The sequence below is a fragment of the Canis lupus genome, chromosome 5 (genome assembly GCF_003254725.2).
Source record: "Canis lupus dingo isolate Sandy chromosome 5, ASM325472v2, whole genome shotgun sequence".
NCBI classification, from domain to species: domain Eukaryota; kingdom Metazoa; phylum Chordata; class Mammalia; order Carnivora; family Canidae; genus Canis; species Canis lupus.
This window is the reverse complement of record NC_064247.1, coordinates 57,029,768-57,045,560: the sequence shown is the minus strand read 5'-3', so window position 1 is coordinate 57,045,560 and position 15,793 is coordinate 57,029,768. Positions and strand designations below refer to the sequence as shown.

The following is a 15,793-nucleotide window of genomic DNA, read 5'->3' as shown; positions in this document are numbered from 1 at the left end:
GACGTGGGACTCTATCCCGGGTCTCCAGTATCACGCCCTGGGCTGAAGGCGGCGCTAAACTGCTGGGCCACCGGGGCAGCCCGGAGTGTGGCTTCTTAAAACCGCCAGGCAAAACCTGTGATAACAGCCCCACAAATGTAGCATCAGCCCAGAGACAAAGCCCAGCAAGGGTCAGGCCCACTGTCCCAGCCAGCTGCAACATGTGGGCTCCTGCCAGGAAAGGGGGTCCCAGGGACCCACATGGAGCTGTGGCGGTCACTGCGCCCCCAAGGACCCAGAGGGACACCCAGCATGCCCCTCCAGGGTCTGGCACACACAGGGGGTCGGTGGGGGGTGGGCACCAGGAAGGAGGACCCTGTCCTGGGTGACTCCTCCCCTCTGTTGTCTGTTTCCCTGCTGGTGAAGGCAACCACCGAGGTTGGTGCCCAGGCCCACGGGGGTCCCTGCACCTGTAGTCATTGACCCCTGAGGAAGCTGGCCCATCCCCCCTCCCCACACACCCCCACCCCTGGGGCCTGCACCCACCGCCGCATCCCCTCACAGGGCAGTCAGCCCAGGCCTGCTTGGAGAAGAGCCAGCTGCCAGGGGCAGCCACAGGGCTCGCTGGGCTGAGCAGGGCTGGCCTCTTCACACCCTAGGTCCGCAAGGACACAGTCACCCAGAGGAAGGACCTGAGGAGACAGTCCTTCTCCACGCTACGGCTGCAGAACCGGGACCGACTGCTCCGGACCTCCACTCCACTGAACACGGAGCTGCACGAGCAGGACCTCAAGTCCAAGTGAGCCTAAGAGAAGCCCATCCCACCACCTCCTTCCGTGCCCATGTGACGAGACCCTGTCCTGACCCCCATAGAGATTTTCCCCACTGGCTCCCTGGAACCGAGCTGTTTTGAGCCATGTGACTGGAAGTCCAGGACCGTGCTGGCTTCAGGCACAGTTGAATCCAGGCTCTGCCTTGAGGCCCTTCCAGCTCTGGCTTCCTGGGCATCTACCCACCCCATTCCCCTGGATCTGGGCCCCTGTACACAGCCTCGCACCATGGGCAGGGGAGACCCTGCTCCCCTGACTCCCATATTCCCAGTTCAGCAACACCAGCCTCTCCAGGTGCAAAATGAGGCCAGGAGAGCTCTGAGGGGCTTAAGTCACCCACCCTAGACCCTTGCCTGAGATCCTAGGAACATGGTCTTCTTGTTAGGTGCCTGACTAGGACTGGGGGGTGGTGGTAGGACAGCCACAGCCTGAGCCCCAGCATGGCCCCCAGGCCACTGCCCCTCTTCCCTTTCTGTCCCCCGTCCCCCCCGCCCCCAGGAGAGTGTGGCAGGGCCTTGGGGCTACTGGCCAGTGTGCAGTGTGAGTGCATACTGCTGCATCATTCCAGTTCCGACGAGTACCAGGCTGCCCAGGCCACCCTGGCCAGATCTTTCCAGGGGAAGTTTGACAAGTTTGTGGTTCCCTGTGTTGTTGCCCATGGTGACACCAAAGACAGGAAGGGGACAGAACCCCTGAGCTTCAGGTAAAGTGCTCTTCCAGAAAGTCACCATCCCTCCTGTGTTACCCACCCAGATGTGGGGCTCCAGAACGATGGGCATGGTATGGTGTCCAGAGTGGGCAGACAAAGGTGAGGAGGTGGGGCAGGTGCTATCAGCACACCCTCCCCACCCCCAGTCCTCACAATACCCTGTACCTGGAGCTGTGGTGTCCAGCAGTAGCACCATCCATTGTGGTGACCTCCAACAAAGGCATAACTACCACGAACTTCGGTGACATCGCTGTAGGTGAGCCCTGACTGGGCCCAGCTCGGGGACCCAGGCCCCCCATCACTGCCCGGGTCCCTCACCCCACTCTTGGGCCTAGGGCTATAGCCTAACTCCACCATCCCATTTCAGGACACCACGGCATAAGAAAGGTCTCCATCCAGAACATCTCCTCTGAGGATCTTGCTGTATCCTTGTCCATACCCAGCCCAGCCAGTTTATGTGGATGGGACAGGGGAGTTGGTGGGGGGCTGCAGTCCTACCCTGGCCACCTCTCCTTGACACTGGGCCCTCAGGTGGAGTTCTCTGTGCTGAACCCCAATGGCCCCTTTATCCTGCTGAACCCTATCAGCAAGCTGCCTGCAGGCGAGACCCAGATTCTGACTCTGTCCTTCTCTCCCCATGAGAGTGTCCTGGTGAGTCCCAAGCCCACTTTACACCATGCTGCAGCCCATGTGTCCAGGCCTTGGGGGTAGCCGATCCCTCTAGACCCCCACCTCCAGGGGACAAGCAGGAGGTGGCTAGGGAGCTCAGAACAGCCTCAGTCCAGCCTGCCCTGCCCCAACGGTCCCCAGAGGTCCAGCTCAAGCCTCTGACAGATGTCTGCTCCACACTAATTGATGTGGTCTTCACAGGCCCAAGAAACGCTAGACATCATAACCAAGAGAGGCACACTCTCCCTGACCCTCACGGGTACTGGTGTGGCATCCATGATCACATGCTCCATCGAAGGGGATGTTCTGGACATGGGTTACGTGATTGCCAGAGAGTCTGTGTCCTCAAGCTTCAAGGTGAGGCACATGACAGGTGGCCTGGTGCCCATGCTGGTCCCTGGAAGGGGGTTCCACCTGGGAGGGATCAGACCCACCTTGGTAGGGGAGCCAGTGGAGGTGTAGGCCATCCCCACACCAAGTCTTCCGCCCCACCCCCAGCCCCCCAGCAGCGGCCACCTCCATTGCCCTGTCCAGCAGAGGGAGGGCTGGGAACATGGTCCCTCCACCTCTCACCTGCCCTGCCTTAGTGCCCCCTGTCTTCCTGCTCAGGGCCTGGGATGAGGAGCTCAGCTCTTCAGTGTTGTGGGTAGTGGGAGCGTGGGCCCCCTGTAGGAGGGCTGGCCTAGCTCCCCATGCTTCTCCAACATCTGAGGGACTCACCAGCCTTGGGATCAAGCAATCCATAGGACACCAGCTTCGTCCACTGGCTTAGGTCAGGACCTGCACTGAGTCCAGAATAGGGATTTCCTGAGTGCCTCACGGAGGAGGGGGTGCTCTCAGGAGAAGGGGGTGAGGGCAGGGGAGAGACTGGGCAAGGACATTAGCTCAGCTGAAGGCTAGTCTGAGCCTGACAGCAGAGGGAGCCCTGGAGAACAGAGGGCATCACCAGGCTGTCCCCCCTTGGGGCACTGCAGCTCCAGCAGGTATGCCAGTCCGGGAAGGGGGTAAGTGGACAGCCAGCCAACGCCCTCAGGGGGAGAGTGAGCTGAGACCCCCTCCCACCGTAGCAGCCCGCTAAAGGTCACTTGTCCTCACAGCTGCAGAACTGCTCCGCGCTGCCCATCAAGTTCTCCCTGCAGCTGGACAGCCTCTCACCCTCCAGGAGCAAAGGCCAGCAGCAGCTGCCACAGTTCCTCACTTCGCCAGCCCAGAGGACTGAGGTCGTGGGTGAGCTGGTGGGTGGGGACGCAGGGCCACTGCTGGGGAAGGCAGGGATGCAGAGAGGGACGCCGGCTGGGGAGGGGAGCTGCAGGCTGGGCTGGGGACTTGCCATGCCGCTGGCCCCGCAGGCACTCAGAACCACAGCGGCCAGAGCGTGTTCAGCGTCATCCCAGTAAAGGGCATCATGGACCCCGGCAAGGCGCAGGACTTCACCGTGACCTTCAGCCCTGACCACGAGAGCCTGTACTTTTCAGACAGGCTGCAGGTCATGCTCTTTGAAAAGGTGTGGTTCCTCCAGCCCAGTCGTGACCCCCTTCCCGAGTGCCCAGGGAAGGGGGCCTAACCTGCCTGCCCTACTTTGAAGGCCCTGGCCCGTGGCCAGGACTCCACACCATGGGTGTTGTCTGGTATAGAGGCCAGTGTCCCAGGTCCCACGGGCCCACATCCTCTTGGAGCTGGGTCATGATGTTGCAGGACGAGGCTACTGTGCTCTTCGTCCCCAGAAATTATCCCACCAGATCCTTTTGAAGGGTGCAGCCCGCGAGCACATGATGTTCGTGGAGGGTGGAGACCCCCTGGACGTGCCTGTGGAGTCCCTGACAGTGATCCCCACGTATGACCCTGAGCACAGAGAGGGTGAGCCCTCCATGGGGCAGGCGCCCTGGGGGTGGGAAGGGAGGCTCGGAGGTACAGTGAGAGGGCCCCTCCTCCCAATTTGCACCTGCACCATTAGCCCTAGGAAGCTTCAAGGGCAGGATGGTCATTCCGGGCCCACTCCTCAAAGGGTGGGGTCATGCTGAAGAGATTTCCTGAGGACCAGCTGATTCTAGGCAGCTCCCTCCCTCTCAGCACCCCCACCGCCCCATCAGCCCCCAGCCAGGTCCTCTCTCTTTAGAAGCAGAGGAGCTGAAGCCCATCCTAGTGACCCTGGATTATATCCAGTTAGACACAGACACGCCAGCCCCACCTGCCACCCGAGAGTTGCAGGTGGGCTGCATCCGGACTACCCAGCTGTCCCCAAAAAAGGTGACCAGAGCACTACCCAGGCCTACCCTGTCCCCCTGAAGAACCCCTTGCCTGGCCTTGCCCCTTGATAGATGCAGGGTGGGCAGCCTATTGGTCAAGGCTGAGAGGAGGGTAGGTGGGGTTGGCCATCCTTGAGGAGGAGATGCTCAGCTCCCAGACCTACTGCTTCCTGGGAGCTGTGCCTGGCCTGCCAGCCCCACCAGCAGCTCCAGTGTCCCACAGAGTGTCGAGTTCAGCCTGGACAGCAGCACATCTCTGCAGCACAAGGGCTTCACCATTGAGCCCTCCAGGGGCTCCGTGGAACGTGGTCAGACCAAGACCATCAGCATCTCCTGGATGCCGCCTGCTGATTTTGATGTAGGTGCCACAGACTCTGGTCAGGAAGCCTGCCAAAACCAAAGGCGAGGCAGGATGACACCCCTGCCCCACCCAGGGAGGGAGCTCCTGAGTGGGCAGGAAGACCACAGATGTGTCTGGTGGGCCAAATGGCTAGGGCCTCCTCTGTCCTCCCCTCCCATTCCAGCCAGATCATCCGCTCATGGTGTCGGCCCTACTGCATCTCAAGGGGGATGTGAAGGAGACTTACAAGGTCCTGTTTGTGGCCCAGGTGGTGACTGGTCCCTGAGGCCACAGGATCTCCACAGAGCCCCCTCGAACTCCCTGCTCACCCCCAAAACCCTCAGCAAACCACCCACAGGCCTGGGACCTGGGCATCCCCTGCTGGGCAGACTTAAATGTCCAGCCTCTGCATGGCCCCATGGACAGGGCACCGTAGCCCCATGGGCATGGCCACTGCCAGCTGCCCTGGACCCATTGAGTCCCAAAGGCCCAAGAACACCCCCTCCCTGGCCCCAATCAGAACCAGCAAGAAGGCCAGTCCTACCCACATCCTACTCTTACTCTGAGCCCCTCAGAACCCCCAGCCCCACCAGTACCCACCTGCCCAGCCTTTAGGAGCCCTGATGGTATGGGGAGAGCTGCTCCCATAGGTCTGCCAATAAACCTTCTAGGCTTCTTCATACAGGCCTGCAGTGTGGGATGCGCACCAAAAGAGAGATGGGGACAGAGCCCTGGGGAGGCAGCATCCTGAGCCTCCTACCTCACTATACACAAATCAATCCATAAACTATGAACTCTGTCCCTCCAGAAGGTGGATGCCTAGATAATTAGGGTAACCGCTAGCAGGGCAGGGTGCTGGGGATACAGGCTGGAATTTAGACAGGCACAGACCCAGGGAGGCCTTGCAAAGATAGAGAAGGGTACAGGAGGCTCTGTAGGCTTTTCTGCCCCTCCCAAGTTTCAGGATCCTTGGTGACCCCAAGCAAGGAGGGAGCAAATGTGGGGGGCTCATGCTCAAGGCCTCCCTCCACGTCTAGCCAGGGTCCAGGGTGAAGGCCCAAAGCATGAGTTTGGTTTTCCATTTTTCTGGACAGAGTCCAGGCTCAGCCTTCTGGCTCTAATGCATCCTTCAAGGTAGAAGCCCCACAGGCCATATGAATCTCCTGGGAGCTCAGAATGTGCCCCTGTCCCAGTCCCTGCCATCTGGAGAGTGATGGTTGGATACTGTCCCCACAGAGCCCTCCAATCTGGCCCCCCTGTGCACAGCATGCCCAACACACCAACCCAGTCCCATGCCCGCCTCCAGGAGAACACATGCAGCTTTCCCTAGCAAGAATAGAGGGTGTGATGATGCATCTGGGGACTTTCCTAGGCAAAGGCTTCAGGACACCAGCCTGGAGCCACCTGTTCTAACCCCAGTTCCTTGATGCCCTTCATGCCTGGAAGCCTGCCATCTCCCTAACCTGAGGCCAGTGATGACCCTTCCATGCAATTATGCAGGACTCCTGTCTGTGCCCTCCTGGGGCTGACCAGCCATAGCCCAAGCCGCTTTCCTACCAGATGAGAAGAGAAGGCAGGGCTCTAGCAGCCCAGGCCAAATCAGGCTCCTGGAGGAAGTCCCTGACTCCTCTTCTGGCTGGTGGGCAAGAGGAGCAGGCTTCAAAACCCTGGCCTCAATCTCCTACTAAAGGCCCTGGTACTCACTGGCCAAGGCCCTGCCTGAACTCCTGTGCACTGGCTGGACTTCTGTCCATCCTCATCCCTCCCATCCTGTGAAGGCAAAAGACGGGGAGGAAGGAAGCCAGGAGCCAAGCTTAGCCAGCCTGGCTGGAGCAGGGTGGGCAGGAGGGGCGCTGGGGTGTCATCACACAGCCTGGAGGTGCAGAACAGCTTCGGGGCAAAGCGTGGGCCAAGATCAAGGGCGATCAAAGAGCAGGTGCCTGGCAGATCCAGGCAGGGGCGCCAAGCCTAGGAGGGGCTTCATACAAGGTAGTGTGTGTGCTGAATGCAATTAAGAAAGACAGAGGCGCCTAGGTGGCTCAGGTGGTTAAACTGTTGACTCTGATATGGGCTCTGGTCAAGATCTCAGGGTCATGGGACTGAGCTTCGACTCCAGCTCCAAGCTCAAAGGGGAGTCTACCTCTCTCCCCTCCTTCTGCCCCACTCCCTGCTTCTGCTCACTCTCTCTCTAAAATAGATGAAAGAGGGGCGCCTGGGTGGCTCGGTGGTTGAGCGTCTGCCTTCGGCTCAGGGCATGATCCTGGAGTCCCAGGATCGAGTCCCGCTTTGGGCTCCCTGCATAGGGCTGCTTCTCCCTCTGCCTGTGTCTCTGTGTCTCTCATGAATAAATAAATCAAATTTTAAAAAATAGATGAAAGAAAGAGAGGGAAAGAAAGAAAAAGGGAGGAAGGGAGTAAGAGAAAGAAAGGTAAAAGGTAGCTGCTCCTCCTGCTCTCCCCAGACAAGGCCCCCCAGACAAGGCCAACCACCCTCCACCTTGGGCTGCTGACCCCCTCCCTTGACCTGACCACCAGGTGGTGGGGTAAAGGCCTGAGAAAACTTAGCAGGGCCACTAGTCCCATAAAAGGGCGGTGAGGTGGAAGAAATGGCAGAAGGGTCAGTAGCATTCTGTGCCCCCAGGCCGGGTGACCACAGAGGGTACACGCCCCAGATTGGGCATGACTTTCAAGCCCAAGTGCTCCGGAAACATGGTCGGCTCCCAGGACGCCGCAGGAGCGGGGGTCTGGAGCACACTCCCGACAGGCCTGCTTCCGCCAGCCCCAGGCAGCGCCTGAGCAAAATAAACGTTGAACACGCTGGGCCGACCCCAGAACCCGGACTGCTGCATCACTTAACACCGCACGGTGTGCACGGTGTGCGAGCTCCGCCACACTTGTCCTGGCCGCCACCCTCCGAGGCGACAGCAGGGCTCACCTGGCCCGCACGGAGCCTGACTGCACTACAGGCCTGGCCCGCCCGGGACCGGGGCTCTGCGCCCGGCCGACGGCGAGACCCCGCTGCGCCCAGCAAGCCGAGGCTGGCGGGCTCCCAGGGCTCCGGCGCGGAGGGCGGGGCCTCCGGGAAGCGGCGCGGAGGACACCGGGCGGGGCTCTGGGGCGGGGCATGCGGGGCGGGGCCTCCAGGAAGCGGCGCGACGGGCACGGGGCGGGGCTCGGGGCGGGGCTCCGCGGCTGGGGGCGGGGCCTGCGGGGCGGGGCCTCCATAAAGCGGCGAGGCCCGCAGGCTAGCGCTCTCCGCAGGCCCCGAGCATGGTGCTGGGGGTTCTGGCCCCGGGTGCGCTCCTCCTGCTCCCGCCGCTCCTGCCGCTGCCGCAGGTGGGTCGCTGGTGCTCGGCTCGGGCACTGCGGGGCGGGTCTGCGCTTGGCGCGCCCTGGCTCGGGCTCACCCCTGTCCCCACAGGTGGCGCTGGGCTTCTCGGACGGCAGCTGCGACCCCTCGGACCTGTAAGTCAGAGGGGTGGGAGCCGGGGCCTGGCCCGACCTGTGGGGGAGGCTTGGGCAGGGCGGTCGGCTGGCTGGTGCCCCACCTGCTCCAGATGCTGCCTTCCCCGCAGGTGCCCGCCCCAGGCCCGCTGGAGCAGCCTGTGGCACGTGGGGTAAGTGCAGACCACGAAGCGGCCCCGGCCAGGCCCGGCAGACCCCTAACCTTCCTAGCTCCGAGGCTGAGGAGTCGCCAGCACTGTCCCCTCCAGGCAGCCCCCCAGGCTGACCCCTGCTTTCTGCCCTCAGCACCAGGATGGCCTGTCTTGTGGGCCCTATCCCAGTCCAGGACTGCTCTGGGCACCCGGGCCCTTGGCACCACTTCCCACCCCCTCCTTCCTCACCCCTGCAGGGGGCCCCTGTGAACACGGTCATTGGTCTGGGCACAGGATTGTGCAGATGGCCTGGGACAGTGTGTCCTGGGAGTGAGCCCAAGGCATTTGTGGCCAGCCCTGGAGAGAGCCAGGACAGGCTGGCTCCTCAGGCCCCGCTCTGGCCTGGAAGGAGGTCTCTGGCCTGGAGAGACATTCTCTGGTTTACTTTTATCCTGCCTGTTGTCCTGTCTTGGGTGGCTGGGCCATGACTGCCCCTGGGGAGCAGGTGGCCAGTGACAAGGGGTCAATCCAGTGGTAGGGTCTTGCTCCTCCCTGCACAGGCTTATCTTACTTGCTGTCCTCCTGCTGCTGCTGTGCGGGGTCACAGCCAGCTGTGTCCGGTTCTGCTGCCTCCGGAAACGGGCACACACCCAGCCACACCTGCCACCAACACCTCAGCCTTGCGACCTGACAGTCAGCCCTATGGATAGTGACAGCCCCGTGCACAGCACTGTGACTTGTGAGTGCCTGCAGACCTCACCTGTTGGCTTGCCCGCCTGCAGGGGGAGTGGGGGCGGGTGAGAGCAGACTCATCCCCACCAACCCACTCTGGTTCCCTGCAGCTTACAGCTCTGTGCAGTACCCGCTGGGCATGCGGCTGCCCCTCCCCTTTGGGGAGCTGGACCTCGACTCCATGACCCCTCCTGCCTACAGCCTGTATGCCCCTGAGCTGCCACCCTCATATGAAGAGGCTGTCAAGACGGCCAAACCCAGACAGGAAGAGCCACCCCCCTCTTAGTAACCCAGTCCTCTCCGTGGGACCTGAGGCCTAGAGACATCGGCAAGGCTCCAGGAGCCAGGCTCCAATGCCCAACACCCCTGGCTGTAGCCCTGATGCCCCTCAAAGGCAGAGGAAAACTCTCTCGAACCTCTCCATTCTGCCAGCCACCCTGTGCTCAGAGGTGACCGGTGCAAGGGCACTTGCAGCCGAGGACCCCCCCAGCGCACACCTCCCATCCTTCCCCAGGGAAGGCCAGCCCGTCCAGCACATTGCTGCAGCCCTGGCCTCGTTGCTATGTAACGCCAGGCAGCCCAACCAGCTGCCCCTGTGTTGGCCATACACATGCACTCTCACACACTAGGGCAATGCCCACACAGGCTGCTGCATTCAGCCCTGACCTCACAGGCTAAGCCTCAGGATTCAGGGCTGGCTGTAACACCCCCAGCTTTTTGGAGAGAGAATAAAGTTTGTACCTAAATGATCTCCATCTGTAGGAAAAGGCTCTGGGAGGGGCCTGTGGGTAGACATACCCCAATGCAGGCAGACAGGGCAAGTGGTAGTCTTCGACCTGCCCCCAATCTGGCTTCCAGCTGGTGTCCAAAACCCAGAGCTGGGCAGTGGGTGGTGTCAGATGTCATAGCAGGAGTGACAGGCCATGTGCTGTGGTTGCCCAGGAAAACCCTCTCCTTTTTCCAGACCCAGATCTTTGCCAGTCCCTCCTTTCTGGGCTAGGGACAGTGAAACACACATTAGTCTGGCTGGAGCGTTTATTGGCCAGAGTAGGGCAGGGTGGGGGGTGGCAAGGTAGGTGGCAGTGGGGGCAGTGCTGTGGACAGCAGCAGGCAGTGGCCTTCTTCGTGCAGGCCTTCCATGGCCACAGCACCTGCTCCTATTGGACCAGCTTGAAGGACTCTCCGGTCATCATGGCCACAAACTCTGAGAGCAGAAGGACAGGTCAGCCACCAGCCTGGCCCATCCACCCAGCTCCCAGGCCCATCCCTCACTCACCCTCGTAGTCAATGGTCCCATCCCCATCCTTGTCAGCCTCCTTCATCATCTGCTCGGCCTCTACCTCATTGAGGGGCTCCCCTGCATTCATGAGCACGTACCTGCAGGGCCCCCACATTCAGTGGTGGCCTGGAGGGTTCCAGCCCATGCCCACCCCTGCCCAGCTCCGGGCCCTACTTGAGCGTGTCCCAGTCGATGTAGCCCTTGCCTTCCTTGTCGAAGACACGGAACGCTGCCCTCAGCTCGCCCTCCTGGTTCTGGGCCTTCTCCCAATAAATCCCCATCAGGGCCAGGAAGCTGTCACAGTTGAAGAATCCTTTGTCTGCAGGGAGCAAGCAGCAGGCCGGGCCTCATGAGGGTGAGCAGATGCGGCCCTCCCTGCTCACGCTCACAGTTGATCACCCATCCAGGGCTGCCCCAGCCTCACTGTCTCTGTCCACGTCCTTGGCCATGGAGGCCAGCTCACTCTTGGTGGGGTTGATCCCCAGCAGGCTCATGAGCCGCTCCAGCTCACCAGTCTTCACCTCCCCGTTGCCTTCCTCGTCGAACATCTCAAAGACCCCCTTGTACTCCTTGATCTGCTCGGCTGTCAGGCGCTCCGTCTGCAGGGACACCAGCCCAGCATCACTGGGGCCCCCTCTGCCCCTCAGTCCGAGGGAGGTTAGAGGCCCCAGCACACGTGGCACCCTGCCCTGTCCATCCACTTGGCAACCCTTTGGGGCCTATGGTTCAAAAAGGGGGCCCCTAGCCCAGAGCAGCTTCCAGACAAGGTGGTACAGGGATGGGTCTGGAGGGGTGAGCAGAACTCTGCCAGGCAGCCTGAGGGGAAGGGCACACGAGGCAGAGGCCAGGTGTGAGGCCCCGGGGCTCAGGCCAGCCGTGTGAGGGAGTCTTGGGGGGCTACCAGGTGAGACCAGGTGAAGGACACTGTGAAGGAGCATGCGAAGATCGGGGTGAAGGGCCCCAGCCTGTTCGGGCATCTCTGGGGGTAGTCTAGCCCCTGCCGGCCACCACCATGGCAGCTCTCAGAAGAGTCTCGTCCATCCCAGCCACCAGAGCGAGGGGGTGTCAGCATCCAGCGGGGCTCAGCCTTGGCCTCCCTGCTTTGCCCTCTGAACTGCTCCCTTGATTCCCAGACAGGCACCCGCACCCTCTGGCCCAGCCCATGCCTGTGCTCGGAGGCCCTGTCGCGTCCTCTCGCCGCCCGGGCCCTGCTCCACTCCTGCCCCACCAGCCCACCAGGGACTCTGCCGGATGCTGGGAGCAGCCTCACCATGTCCGTGGCCGGTGGGGAGAACACTGCACGCTGGCACTGGAGCTGCTGTGCACAGAACACGAGGGGTGGAGGTGTCAGCTGCATTTTAGCTGGGCCCAGCTGCCTGGGGTCCCCAGAGTCCAGATTCCAAGATCCTTGTATGGCCAGAAGATCCTGCAGCCCTATTTTGGACCAGGCTTGGCCGTTCCCCACATAGCCCCTTTCTGGCCCTCCTTGGCCTAAGCATCCCCTCACCCTGAAGCTGCCCCTGGGATCCTAGGTCGCAGCCTCAGCCCTCTGGAGCCAAAGCATGGAGAGACACCATGACTGAGGACCAGGAGCAGGAAAGGGACTGAGGGGTGGCTGGGGAGGCCTGGAGCACTTGCCCATGTGTTCGCCCTTTGCTGTTCCCTCTTCACCGTGTCATCCTTTTCGAATTTTCTTCCCTATGGGGGCTGTCCTCCCACCATTCTGCCCTAGGACGCTCACACAGCCAGTCATCACTTACTTAGGAGGGTTCTTTCTGAATGCCCACCCTGGCCTGGTGACAACCTCCCATCCCTGTCGGCCGTGTGCTTTGCAGGCTGTCTCTACAGACGGGTCAAGAGGACAAATACACCCCCCTGGCCACCCTGTGCAAGAAGGGGCTGGAGGTCTGCAGTCCAGGGAGGGGACAGCTGGATGTGGTGTGGTGGTGAGAGAGGGCAAGACTGGCTACCAGGAAACCAGACCAGATTTCCTCTGAGCAACCAGGAGCTATTCTGGGACTTCTCAAAGAAACCTGACCTCCCTTCCACTCAGAACAACAAAGCTGGCTCCCGAGGGAGCCTCATGGCCACGCCGTTCAGTGACCAGATGCCTGAGCAGCACACACACTCAGCACTTGGACACACATACCCACCCTCACCTCCACCGAGGGCCTTCCTCCTACCCCGGCACCAAGCACAAGATCCACTGGCCTGGCCACGGGGCTCAGAGGCTTGCGTTTACAGGTTGGAGCCTCATGGGTCGTGGGGACTCCTCCCATCTCAGCCTCCAGCACCCCGCAGGGCTGGCCACAGATGGGTGCCCCTACCTAATTCCCCTCACATCAGTGCATGGCCCCCAGAGACACACAGACACACCTGCCGCCGCCCACAACTGCCTGACGAACCTGAGCAGGCGAGATGTGCCATGGCCCGACTGGCTCAGCCCTGGGCCCTGCCAGAATATCTGAAGCCTCTGGGACGCTCCCACTGAGGCCCAGGCCAGCTGCTGAGGCCGCAGGATTTGTGCTGACGGACAGGATGGCTCCGGCAGGCACAAGTCCTGAGGGCCCAGGCGACTGGGTTGAAGGAGAAGCCAGCTCCAGGTCCAGGGGGTGGTCCCCTACCTTAGCCCTGGCTGCTCTGTCTGGTCCTGGTTTCAGGCTTGTGCTGATGAGAAAAGACTTTCGCACTCCCTTCCCTTGAAAATCTCAAACTAGGACAGGAGTCAGAAACATTTCAATGACACTAGTCACATCTATAAGCCCAAACCACAACATGTGAGGAAGGAAGCGGGTGGGGAACTACAGCAGGGGCCTGCTGGGAGAGGCAGGGGGGATAGTGTTACGTGTCCAGCTGGGCAGCGGGCCCAGACTCCCGCGCAGACGCTTGTCTAGATGTCGTTGGGAAGGGGATTTTTTTCATATATGTATTGATTACAATGGTGACATTAACATAAAATATTACTCAGAGGGGGAGCTGACATTTACTGAACACCTGTTACGTACCACAATCCTTTTTTTTTTACATTTGTGGTAAAACACACACACACATATAAAATTTACCATCAACTTTCTCCTTGGATCTGACTCCTGCGTATAAGCAGACTTATACAGGATTTGTCCTTTGGGACTGGGTTATGTCACTGAACATGATGTCCTCAAAGTCCATCCCTGTTGTAGCTCATGTCAGCACTTCCTCCTATTTTGTTTTGTTTTTTAGAAAGAGGGGAGGGGAAGAGGGAGAGAGAAAATCCCAGGCAGGCTCCATGCCCGGTGCAGAGACTGACATAGGGCTCCATCTCACAACCCTGAGATCACAACATGAGCCAGAATTAAGAGTCAGATGCTAAGCTGCCCCAGCCACCCAGGCACCCCCGCATTTCTTCCCTTTTTAAGGTGGAATAATATGCCACTGGGCAGAAAGACCACATTTTGTTTATCCATTCTCTTGTCCATGGAAATTTAGGTTGCTTTCACTTCTTTGCTATTGTGATTAATGCTGCAATGAATGTAGATGTGCTTGAAGGTTTTTTAGATGTGATTAACATTTAAATCAGTAGACTCTGAGTAAAGCAGATGATCCTCATAATGAAGGTGGGCCTCATCCAATCAGTTGAAGACCTTAAGAGAGAAAGAGTGAGCTCCCCAGAGGAGGGGAGAATTCTTCTCCAGAGGGCCTCGGGTTTGAGCTGCAACACCAGGTCCTCCCTGGGTCTCTCTCTGAATTCACGAGCCCCACAATCTCCACAAAGGAAGCCAATTCCTTAAAATCAACATCTCTCTCTCCCTCCCTCTCCTATTGGGCTGTTTTTCTGGAGAATCCTGACTGATACAGGAGGCCAATAAAGGCAACATGTTCCAAGAACCTGGATATCTGTGTCTGGGCCCCCAGGACCACTCACAACTGCAGAGCACGTGGTGTTTTCTCTGGGTAGGTCTGGGAGATGGCACAGGCACCTGAAAACAGCTGCTGAACTCACAGACTGATGGCCCAGGCCAGGGTATAGTGAGAGGCCCTGTGTGCATTCAAGCAATCCCATCCCCTCCCTACAAGCAAGTGCCTCCCCAGTGACCCCTTCCTGGAAGAGAGAAGAAACCCATAGACACAGTGAGAAGACACAAGGCCCCCACCCTTGTGGGGCAGCGTTGGATGCAGACCCAGCTCATCTGGCCACCGTGGCCCCAGGTACGGTGGACCTCTGAAGGGGTACTTGCCCTGAGTCCCCATAGCTGGCCTGAGGCTTCAGGCAGCACAGCTGGGCTTCCCTCCACCCAATCCTACCCCCCTCCCTATCTCTGGGATTGACCCCTTGCACACAGCTTGTACCCATACTGCATCTCGAGGTCGGCTTCTATGGGATCCAGTGCACAACTAGGAGAATTGGAGACGGCTTCCTTGCTGCCTGGCTGGGAGTCACTGGAGGCAGGCGCACATGCCTAGTGGTTTACCTGCTGCAACTGTCACTGTGCTGGATTGGGCAGGAGGGAGACGAGAGGCCAAGCAGCTGCTGCCCAGCGCCCAACCTGTTGTTAGGACCCTGCTGGGGAAAGCAGGACCTTGTCATGTGTGTGGGGACACCAGGTGGCTGTCCCCCTCAGTTCTAAGGCCCAGACTCCTTCAAACCTGCACCCGCAAGGTTTGCTCACCTCTCCCCAACCTCAGCTGAAATAGAATTCCCAGGCCTCACCACCAACCTCCCACCCAGGCAACATTTGTTCCCGTCAGGACACCCACCTCCCCTCCCAGCCACTAGGCCGGCACCCAGGGGTATGTTGCAGCATAACCCAGCTGGGGATGAGCTGGGTCTGGCAGCTCAAGGACAGACAAGGGTGAAGGGATGGATGAGCCATGCTGGCAGGAGCTGGGGGAGCAGGGCTGCTCCGAGGGGCTGGAGCACAGCCCAGGCAGGCATGAGACTACACACACCAGTGCTCCTCACAGCCCCTTCCTCCTGCAGCTCCTGCCTGAGGTGTCCTAAACCAGCACAGGGCCAGCCATTGGGACCCACACTCTGCTCAGTGCCTGCAGCTAGCCTCCTTACCCACCAGCAACCCTGCTGCATCTGCCACACGGTCTCCCCAGGGTGGCAGTATCCCATCCATTGCCCATGGTGTCACCCCCTCAGCCCCAGGAATGCCCCAAGAAAACTCCATGTCCTAGTCTGAGTCTTTGTTGTGGGGTCTGCTTGGGGGAGCCCAGCGCTGGACCAACCACTGTGGCAGATGGGAAGAGAGGCAAGTGTGACATCTGTCACTGCTCAGGAATGGCCAGAACCGGGTACTGAGATTCAAGTGTTATGTGCAAAGTTGAGGTGACCACTGAGATAATAGAAATAGACTGTATAGCTTCCGTATTTGTGGAAGAGAAAAAGAATAAAGAAAATATAATGAACCTAACAGAATAAAGAAAAGAAG

At 59.9% G+C, this 15,793-nt stretch overlaps 3 protein-coding genes across 12 annotated transcripts in view; 2 read left to right on the top strand and 1 right to left on the bottom strand.

Annotated features, from left to right (window-relative positions):
- The window catches only part of CFAP74 (cilia and flagella associated protein 74), a 65,866-nt gene extending 58,260 nt beyond the window's left edge, over positions 1-7,606 (top strand). For 3 of the 4 annotated variants that reach the window (XM_025427469.3, XM_025427468.3, XM_035715966.2), the window contains exons 28-39: positions 639-778; positions 1,378-1,512; positions 1,665-1,774; positions 1,886-1,941; positions 2,050-2,169; positions 2,389-2,544; positions 3,285-3,414; positions 3,537-3,691; positions 3,912-4,044; positions 4,304-4,434; positions 4,585-4,791; positions 4,958-7,606. In XM_025427469.3, the coding sequence (XP_025283254.1) occupies positions 639-778; positions 1,378-1,512; positions 1,665-1,774; positions 1,886-1,941; positions 2,050-2,169; positions 2,389-2,544; positions 3,285-3,414; positions 3,537-3,691; positions 3,912-4,044; positions 4,304-4,434; positions 4,585-4,791; positions 4,958-5,059 (1,575 nt within the window). In that variant the 3' untranslated portion in view covers positions 5,060-7,606. The remainder of the gene's footprint in view (positions 1-638; positions 779-1,377; positions 1,513-1,664; positions 1,775-1,885; positions 1,942-2,049; positions 2,170-2,388; positions 2,545-3,284; positions 3,415-3,536; positions 3,692-3,911; positions 4,045-4,303; positions 4,435-4,584; positions 4,792-4,957) is intronic. The other variant, XM_025427475.3, reaches the window with a different exon arrangement.
- Positions 7,607-7,969: 363 nt separating this feature from the next.
- Positions 7,970-14,249, top strand: TMEM52 (transmembrane protein 52). 3 transcript variants are annotated; one of them, XM_025427481.3, is made up of 5 exons: positions 7,970-8,108; positions 8,194-8,237; positions 8,348-8,389; positions 8,929-9,107; positions 11,513-14,249. In XM_025427481.3, the coding sequence occupies exons 1-5, from the start codon at positions 8,043-8,045 to the stop codon at positions 11,872-11,874; spliced, it is 693 nt and encodes a 230-aa protein (XP_025283266.1). In that variant the 5' UTR covers positions 7,970-8,042; the 3' UTR covers positions 11,875-14,249. The 3 variants fall into 3 exon arrangements, with proteins under 3 accessions (XP_025283266.1, XP_048966446.1, XP_025283267.1); XM_025427482.3 differs by lacking the exon at positions 11,513-14,249 and adding an exon at positions 9,211-9,851 and having other exon boundaries at positions 7,973-8,108; XM_049110489.1 differs by lacking the exon at positions 8,348-8,389.
- On the bottom strand, positions 10,122-13,162 carry CALML6 (calmodulin like 6). Of its 5 annotated transcripts, none has more exons than XM_025427483.3 (6): positions 13,004-13,162; positions 11,650-11,697; positions 10,804-10,978; positions 10,554-10,698; positions 10,377-10,477; positions 10,122-10,304 (listed from the first exon to the last, which is right to left on the bottom strand). In XM_025427483.3, exons 2-6 carry the CDS (start codon positions 11,650-11,652, stop codon positions 10,258-10,260), a joined length of 471 nt encoding a protein of 156 aa, XP_025283268.1. In that variant the 5' UTR covers positions 11,653-11,697; positions 13,004-13,162; the 3' UTR covers positions 10,122-10,257. The 5 variants fall into 5 exon arrangements, with proteins under 5 accessions (XP_025283268.1, XP_025283275.1, XP_025283273.1 ...); XM_025427490.3 differs by having other exon boundaries at positions 10,891-10,978; XM_025427488.3 differs by having other exon boundaries at positions 11,650-11,694.
- Positions 14,250-15,793: the final 1,544 nt, after the last annotated feature.